This window comes from Sinocyclocheilus rhinocerous, unplaced genomic scaffold (assembly GCF_001515625.1).
Source record: "Sinocyclocheilus rhinocerous isolate Xijiao unplaced genomic scaffold, SAMN03320098_v1.1 scaffold914, whole genome shotgun sequence".
Classification (NCBI taxonomy): Eukaryota; Metazoa; Chordata; class Actinopteri; order Cypriniformes; family Cyprinidae; genus Sinocyclocheilus; species Sinocyclocheilus rhinocerous.
The window spans coordinates 1272836-1282092 of NW_015629521.1; the positions used below are offsets into that span (position 1 = coordinate 1272836).

General features: G+C 39.6%; 1 protein-coding gene across 1 annotated transcript in view; it reads left to right on the top strand.

Moving 5' to 3' along the window:
* Window positions 1-6546, top strand: part of cpb1 (carboxypeptidase B1 (tissue)) — an 11805-nt gene extending 5259 nt beyond the window's left edge. Inside the window, 8 exon segments of the mRNA XM_016551155.1 lie at window positions 145-269; window positions 496-595; window positions 697-798; window positions 1738-1953; window positions 2809-2899; window positions 3093-3295; window positions 3386-3470; window positions 6282-6546. Of these exon segments, the coding sequence (XP_016406641.1) occupies window positions 145-269; window positions 496-595; window positions 697-798; window positions 1738-1953; window positions 2809-2899; window positions 3093-3295; window positions 3386-3470; window positions 6282-6469 (1110 nt within the window). The 3' untranslated portion in view covers window positions 6470-6546.
* Window positions 6547-9257: the final 2711 nt, after the last annotated feature.

The following is a 9257-nucleotide window of genomic DNA, read 5'->3' on the forward strand; positions in this document are numbered from 1 at the left end:
TATGTGTGTGTGTGTGTGTGTGTGTGTGTGGTGTGTGTGTGTGTGTGTATATATATATATATATATATATATATATATATAAGACATTAAGACATGTTTGCACCGCCACTATTTCAGTAAGTGTACACATTGCACCCTCTGCAGGTGGATTTCTGGAAGCCTGACAGTCCTGACCTTGTGACCATTGGCATGAATGTTGATCTGCATGTTCCTGCAGCCCAGCTTGACATGGTCTTCACCATTTTACAGCAGAGTGGCATGGAAGTTAAGTAAGTATGACATGTACACATGAGTTGCATTAGAATTTGAAATTAATACAGTACAACGTGCGGGTGCTCTAACTGGCACTTGTATATTACGATTCAAAATGAATATCTTGATATATCACGGTATATGCATGGTACCCCAAGTTACTGGTAACCTATGTTAGATATTATTTTTTTATTTTTTTTAGCTAGTGTACCTTTTTAAAATGGGCCATCATTGTCTTTGCAGGGTCATGTTTGAAAATCTTCAGGAGGCTGTGGAGGCTCAGCTGGACAACAAGAGGGCGACAAAGGCCCATGACTACACAAAGTATAACAACTGGGCGACGGTATGATTGCCATTGCACTCATAGTAACCTGTAAATATAGATTTTTTTTTTCTCCATTCCAGGTGTTTTATTTATTTATTTATCTTTATTCTCACCTACAGATTAATGATTGGGTAGTCTCCATCAGCTCTGCCAATGCTGACCTGATCAGCAGGCAGGAGATCGGTAACACTTATGAGGGACGTCCCATGCACCTTCTGACGGTAAATCCCTGCCTCTGCTAGTCACTTAACAAAACTCTTTATACCCTTGTGAAAAAGACGAACACCTGAGCATTTTATAGAAATGCTCTCCCTTCAAGTACAGTTAAGTGGCCTTTTGTTTGCAAAATGACCTGCCATGAATACCAGTACAATAACGTTGTTTAAATATTATATTATCATATATATATATACAGTGGGTACGGAAAGTATTCAGACCCCCTTAAATTTTTCACTCTTTGTTATATTGCAGCCATTTGCTAAAATCATTTAAGTTAATTTTTTTTCCTCATTAATGTACACACAGCACCCCATATTGACAGAAAAAAAAAGAATTGTTGACATCTTTGCAGATTTATTAAAAAAGAAAAACTGAAAAATGCTCAGTATTTAGTAGAAGCACCCATTTGATCTAATACAGCCATGAGTCTTTTTGGGAAAGATGCAACAAGTTCTTCACACCTGGCTTTGGGGATCCTCTGCCATTCCTCCTTGCAAATCCTCTCCAGTTCTGTCAGGTTGGACGGTAAACGTTGGTGGACAGCCATTTTTAGGTCTCTCCAGAGATGCTCAATTGGGTTTAAGTCAGGGATCTGGCTGGGCCATTCAAGAACAGTAACAGAGTTGTTGTGAAGCCACTCCTTCGTTATTTTAGCGGTGTGCTTAGGGTCATTGTCTTGTTGGAAGGTAAACCTTAGTTCCAGTCTGAGGTCCTGAGCACTCTGGAGAAGGTTTTCGCCCAGGATATCCCTGTACTTGGCCGCATTCATCTTTCCCTCGATTGCAACCAGTCGTCCTGTCCCTGCAGCTGAAAAACACCCCCACAGCATGATGCTGCCACCACCATGCTTCACTGTTGGGACTGTATTGGACAGGTGCCTGGTTTTCTCCACACATACCGCTTAGAATTAAGGCCAAAAAGTTCTATCTTGGTCTCATCAGACCAGAGAATCTTATTTCTCACAAAAAAAAAAACTATTTATTTTTAAACTGATGTCTTTCATTCAAGAGATCTATAAATCTAAACTTTGTTTTGCTTATGCTTAGGCTGTGTCCACCTATGGCAGTGACCCTGAGATGACCAACCTTCTGGATAGAATGGACTTCTTTGTTTTGCCTGTCTTCAACATTGATGGCTATGAATACACCTGGACCAATGTATGTTCATAGCGTGTTCAGTATTTTCATATATGTTCTAGCTATATAGCCTACACACAGTCAAACGTTTTGACAAACTTAACTGAATTTATGTTTCTTTTGTGTTTCTCATTTTTTTTTTATATTTTGATTTAAATGCTTATGCTTAAATGTGCTTTCAGTTTTGCATAAATTATACTGATATTAGTGAATATTAGAGAGCGGTCTGCAGAACAAATAATTCAATTACATGCAATTACATGCTCAACAAAAAAGCAATTTGCTACTCACGCTATACTCTCCCTCATCAAATCTTCCCCTGTGTGAATTTCGTACCGCTGTTTCGTTTTTATCTTTGTTGGTGTTTCGTTCTTTTGGCTTCAGATTTTTCTTCTTCTTCGGTTGTACTGATTGTCTCTGTGGCAAAACGCAATAATAAGTGTGTTCCATTATGTATTTTTTGCTATGCGTAGCGTATTCAGAGGCGGCAGCCAATAAGCGCGAGGAGTCCCTCCGACAGTGTAACAAGTTACATCGTTTCAACATAGCGACCCGCACCGTACATAGTTAAATCACTTTTTTATAGAATAGAGTACAGTTTTCATTTGAGACAATCTACACCATTCCGATGACTCTTCTCAAAATATAACTTATTTCTTCATTTTGTTGACAAATATAAATGATAAATACACCAGCTTCTATTACTTCATTGAAATATTTCATATTATCTCTTTCTATCAATTCTAAAATGCAGAGGGAAGAATTAATGTCCAAACTCATAGTGTGCATCGATTTAGGAGACATTGTGAATTGAATATGAATATGGTCAAGAGTGAAAAAGAAAATTATCTGAAAGGTCTTGTTTTGATCCCACAGGACAGGATGTGGAGAAAGACCCGATCCAGGAACAGTGGTAGCAGCTGTATCGGTACCGACCCCAATAGAAACTTTGATGCTGGATGGTGCAGTGAGTACTTGCTTCCTATTAAAGCTATTAAAATCAACAGCATATTAGAAATTAAGTTGAGTGTCCACACCACATTGCTTAACTAGCTTCACCAGCAACCAATCTTGGGAAGTGGTCCTTCATGACGTTCACAAATAATGTCATATTTCCCTGTTCCATGAAATATGATTGATGTATGCCATTCACTTCCCAGCCATTGGAGCTTCCAGCAACCCTTGCAGTGAAACCTACTGTGGAAGCAGCATAGAATCTGAGATTGAGTCCAAGAATTTGGCCAACTTCATCCGCTCCAACAAGTCCATCATCAAGGCCTACCTGACTGTCCACTCATATTCCCAGCTGCTCCTTTTCCCCTATTCCTACAAATATGATCTGACTGCTGATCACTCAGAGCTGGTACGTTTGCATTGAAGCTCACTGCAAAAATGGCATGTGCCTTTGAGGTTTCTGACTGACATGAGTCTTGTGTCTTGTCTTTTTTGGTAGCTGAGTGTGTCTCAGGGAGCTATTGCAGCTCTGAGCTCCCTGTACGGAACCAGATACACTAGCGGCCCTGGTGCTACGACCATCTGTGAGTATAAAGAGTCCAAGATAAGCTCTGGTCCAAAACCTACATGTAGTGAACTGCCTACATCCTTCTAGTCACGGCCGTCACTAGTGGGGTGAAAGGTGGTGACGATTATAGGGGCCCACGGCTGAGGGGGGGCCCCCGGCGATCTCAACCGACTGGCTGAGACCAGCCTAAAAAAAAAAGACGCTCAGGACAGTTGACGGGCCACTGCTGCGCATCGTCATGAAAGCTTATCATTTGCACGTGTATTTAAGCCTTGCCCATTTAAACATTCAAAAGAGTTTAAAGCATTCAAACACAAGACGCGGGAAAACTCAATTGTACTCGCGCGGCGTGTTCAGTGCCGTGTTCACGGACAGCAACACCGAACCGAGCTCTCCTTCGCGTCCTCCTGCACCTGAACGAACAAACACAAATCGCAGTTTAAACATGCAAACAGAAAAAGATGTGAAAGAGCCCAATTCAGCACCCGTGCGCGGTGTTCTGTGCGCACAGGGCGCACACAGAGAGACGGGTCTCAAAGCGCTTGAACACCGAATTTGCCTCTTCTTGCTCTTGTACCGATAAATACATACAAAATTATGTCAAAATACCCGTCTTGGAGAGTATCCTCGAAAAAACTGTCGGTTATGTCTTAAGTGAAAGTAAACAGTGGAGAAAGAAATCAGATGTGTATCATTATAATGCATTGTCTCTTAAAGTGACCGCGCCTAATTTAGCTACTAGCTGCTGTCGGTGTCCTTAATGTTAATCCAAGAAAATGAAAGTAAGAAAATCACTCACCGCTCTTGACTGAATTCCTTTTTAGTTTTAACAAGAATTAATCCACAGTCAAACCAAAAATTATTCACACACCACAAAAGGGGAAGTCGTGGCCCAATGGTTAGAGAGTCGGACTCATAACCCAAAGGTTGCGGGTTCGAGTCTTGTACCGGCAGGGATTGTAGGTGGGGGGAGTGAATGTACAGCGCTCTCTCCCACCTTCAATACCACGACTGAGGTGCCCTTGAGCAAGGCACCGAACCCCCAACTGCTCCCCGGGCGCCGCAGCATAAATGGCTGCCCACTGCTCCGGGTGTGTGTTCACGGTGTGTGTGTGTGCACTTTGGATGGGTTAAATGCAGAGCACTAATTCCAAGTATGGGTCACCATACTTGGCCACGTCACATCACTTTTTATATGTTTTGATATTTTTTACTGGGTGCAGGACACTATAGTTCATTTATGTAAGTGAGTTTAGCAAAATAAAGTAAACTGTGACATATTATACCCAAAAATTCTTCATGCAGTGGACTACCAGTAAAATTGATAAAAAAATTGGGAAAAAAATGTTCCCAAAAATGTTTTTCCCATTTTTTTCTGAAAAATTATTCAGACACTTTGACCTGACCATGTTTTGCTTAAGTGTTTTTTCTTTAATTGCTAATGCAAACTTTTTACACCACATACTGAACTAAATTAAGCATTGCTTGGTAATTGGTCAACAAAGTATTGATAGTTGTGTAAATATTGTCATACTAACAGTTTGACAGAATTTTTGGTTGATTGTATTCCATTACATACCTTTCTATCGAAGTTATCTGACATTATCAAGATGAATTTGTTCTGACAGTTCTTGTCATATTTAATTACCATTTTCTAAACTATAGCAAATAAACTGTGATAATGTGAGAAATGTTGAAGGTGTCTGAATAAATTTTGGTTTGACTGCAGTGTTTCCCATTTGTTAACATTCGTGGGTGTGGAGGTCCACCCACCACAGTCTCACAAAATCTAATGGGAAACACTGGAATGTATATTTAATTTTTACAGTGAAGACTATGCAGTGCTATTTTACATTTGATTATTCGGTTTCTGTACCTGGACACCTACAAACATGAAAAAACTTAAACATTGTGTAAATAGCACAAATAAATAAATAGAACGAACATACAAATTAAACAATTTCAAACAGGGCCCACTGGTACAACGTGCACTAGGGCCCCGCAAACCCCAGCTACGGCCCTGCTTCTAGGCCTCTATCTTCAGTGTTCTCACTGGAATGGACTGGTTTGAAATGCTCTATAGGCAGCAACTCGCAAGTTGTGACTCACAGTTGTTTCCAAAAGAAGCTAGCATGTTCCTAAGATAACAATGTAATGCTCTAAGTATGCTGCAGTGATTTTTATTATTATTATTATTATTATTGGCTTTTGGATTATAGCAGAAAATATGGTCCATGACCAACAAAGATTTATGATTCTTACACATTTTGTTCAGCATGATAATCATTACAAATGAACACAAACTTTTATGAAAGCTGAAGCCTAAAAACAATCGCCAGAAGTAAAAAGCTAAGCGTAGGGCTATAAATGAACTACTTCACAGTTGCATGACTTTAACGTCACCATCACTAAGCTTACGGCAACTCTTTCAGCCTTTTTAACATTAAACATTTTCACCGAAAGTCTGAGTTAGAATAGTTTTCAAGAATGCGATTGTAAACATAACATAGCTGTAAAAGCGGACTAGTGAGTAGATGAGTTTACCTGTTCGATATGATGATGCTTAATGTCCCAACAGCCCCTGTAGTCCAGTTTAGCCAATTTTTATTTTATATATACTTATACTTATATATAACATAGTAAAGTATATTTTAAAAATGTAAAAACTCCAGCATCGAGTGGTATAGGCCCTAGCATCTGCCCGCTCTACTCTCCTGTGGTGGCATGTACTACAGCCTGGCCAGGAAAATATTGTTTCTATCACGAGATATTTAGCATTTAGTGAGCAGGTTTTTGCTGATTTGTTTCGTGACTCTTCTCATTGCAGACCCTGCTGCTGGTGGCTCTGACGACTGGGCTTATGACCTGGGCGTGAAGTACTCCTACACCTTTGAGCTGCGCGACGAAGGTCGTTATGGTTTCCTGCTGCCTGAGTCTCAGATCAAGCCCACTTGTGAGGAGACCATGCTGGCTGTCAAATACATCGCTAGCCACGTGCTCAACAACCTGTACTGAGAGGGAACCGTCTGAAACAGCTTGGCTGTGGCTGTGGCTGTGGCGAAATACCATGATCAGTAAAGCAATAAAACACAGAAGACTGTTTGTTGATTTATATCTCATGCTAAATACACCACGATGGAGACATAAGTTAGATAGAAGCAAATAAATGCAATTATCTGCTATTTATAATAGTACATATCTATGTACCATATGTATCAAAATATAAAGTGGCCCAGAAGAGTATTTGGACACTTCGTTACACACACACACACACACACACACACAGGTTTGTTTTTGTGAAAAGTGGGGACATCCCATAGGCGTAATGGTTTTTCTACTGTACAGATCGTATATTCTATTGCCCTACACCAACCCTACCCCTAAACCTACTCCTCATAGGAAACTTTGTGCTATTTCAGATTTTCAATACACTCCATTCTGTGTGATTTATATGCGTTTTGAAAAGTGGGGACATGGGGTAATGTCCTGAAAAGTCACCTTCTCCTTGTAATACCTATGTCATACCCTTGTCATTATACAAATGTATGTCCTCATTTGTCACAAAAACGCGCACACACACACACACACACACACACACACACACACACACACACACACACACACACACACACACACACACACACACACACACACACACACACACAAACACACACACACACACACACACACACACACACACACACAATCTGAATGTCATTAGATTACAAGAAACATATAAGAGCGGCATCTGCAAACAAATGATGCTTAGAGCTTTTCTCAGAACTGACTTCCCTTTTCAGAACCATTTTTTTGCATTTTCTATTTTAAGTGGATGAACTGCATGAATTCAATATGAAGATCCATGAACGTCAAAAAAAAAGTAAACTGTCCAAACACGTTTTGTCTTAATTTCGAACAATACATCTGTTGTTGCAAACATCATTTTTCAAAATGTTTTGCTTGAAAAGTTGTGCTATATTTATTTTAATTAAATGACACTTGCTATATAATGCAAATACATTCATACTGTGCATTGTGGAATCCACTATCGTAATTACAATGTTTAGCTGCACACATGCATTTGGTGCGGCTTTAAAAGTAATCTGACTTGTTCACAGAATTTCATGCCATACTCCATACTCCCTGAAACAGACGTTTGGAGGGAGTATGGCAAAGAAACTGAAACTGTTCGCCTTATTTTAAGTCAGTGTATGATTTTAAAACTGATATTTATATATATATATATACAAAACTGATATCATAAAATTAAGTTGAAATGTAGGACATTTTAAACAAGTCAAAAGTCTGTAACTTTTTTACTATAAACAAGTAAAAAGTCTGCTCAACCATCATGGAATGAACGCACAGGATTGTGGGATATCAAAGGCAGCGAAGGATACATCTATGCTGCCTTCAAAACTCGGCCAGATGAAGGTATTTTAGGAGGCAGGAATTGAATCTAACACTAGATTTGAACGTGCCTTTATGCATACCTACCTTGAAATGGGTCCTCCGAAGGCAGCCATGGCAGAGACAGACACGTTTTTACAGCGCTGTGCATTAAAACCAATCATACATGATTCTGTTGAGCTTATGAATGCAATGACCAATCAGAGGCATTCAGATGAGTCATCGCTGAAACGTCTGTGTTTGGTTCAGTGTGTGCGCTTGCTGACTGAATTCTGCTCTTTGGTGAATTCTCTCATCATAAACAACAAAGTGCAGATGTGCGTACGATGTAAATAAGATATTAATTTCAAAGTGTAAACAGCTTCAGAGATTTTAATGGGAGTTTTTGAGAGTGCTTGAACTCTGGCTAACTGAAGTCAGTGAAATGTTATTTGCTCTCTTTCTGTACAATTAAAGTAGTAACTTGCAATGTTTTTTTTTTTTTAATTCACATTAAAATGTCAGTTATGGGTTAAAAAGATGGGTTTTTATGCATAGTATAGGTTACTTTGCCCATCGTCCAAGTACATTTACTTGAGTATTGTACTTAAGTACACTTTTTGAGTATCTGTACTTTACTTGAGTATTATATTTTCTGGAAACTTTTGACTTTAAACGGATAGTTCACCCAAAAATGAAAATTCTGTCATTAATTACTCACCCTCATGTCGTTCTAAACCCGTAAGACCTCCGTTCATCTTCAGAACACAAATTAAGATATGTTTGATGAATTCTGAGAGCTCTCTGACCCTCCCATAGACAGCAATGTAATTACCACGATCAAGGTCCAGAAACGTAGCAAGGAGATCGGTAAAATAATCCATGTGACATCAGGGGTTCAATCGTAATTTTACGAAGCTACGAGATTACTTTTTGTACACAAAGAAAACAAAAATAACGACTTTATTCAACAATTCGTATCCTCCGCGTCACCCTGGTGCCATTTTGGAGAGTATCCTCTGAACGTAAACAGCGTATGCTATTCTGTGTCAGCTGCGTCACGCCGGATACGTTGTTTTTGTTCAAATCAAAGTGTAAACAAAGTAGAAAACAGACACAGAATAGCACACGCTGTTTACGTTCAGAGGATATTCTCCAAAGAAGGCAAAGAAGGTTAAGATGAATTGTGAAAGTGTGCCCCTAAAAGCACAAGTGGCCCCTCCCTGGCCCTCCCAGTTACTGTGGTCTAGAACCGCCATTGCATCTGTCTTGTAGCCTACTCTGAGAGTGAATATGTGTTGAGGAACTGTGACCATTTCAGGATAGTTAAGGTACAAGTAGAGTACAAGTTTCACCACCTGATGTCTCCCTTGCACAACAATCATAACAAAGCAAATGTCGCCCCTAATGGATA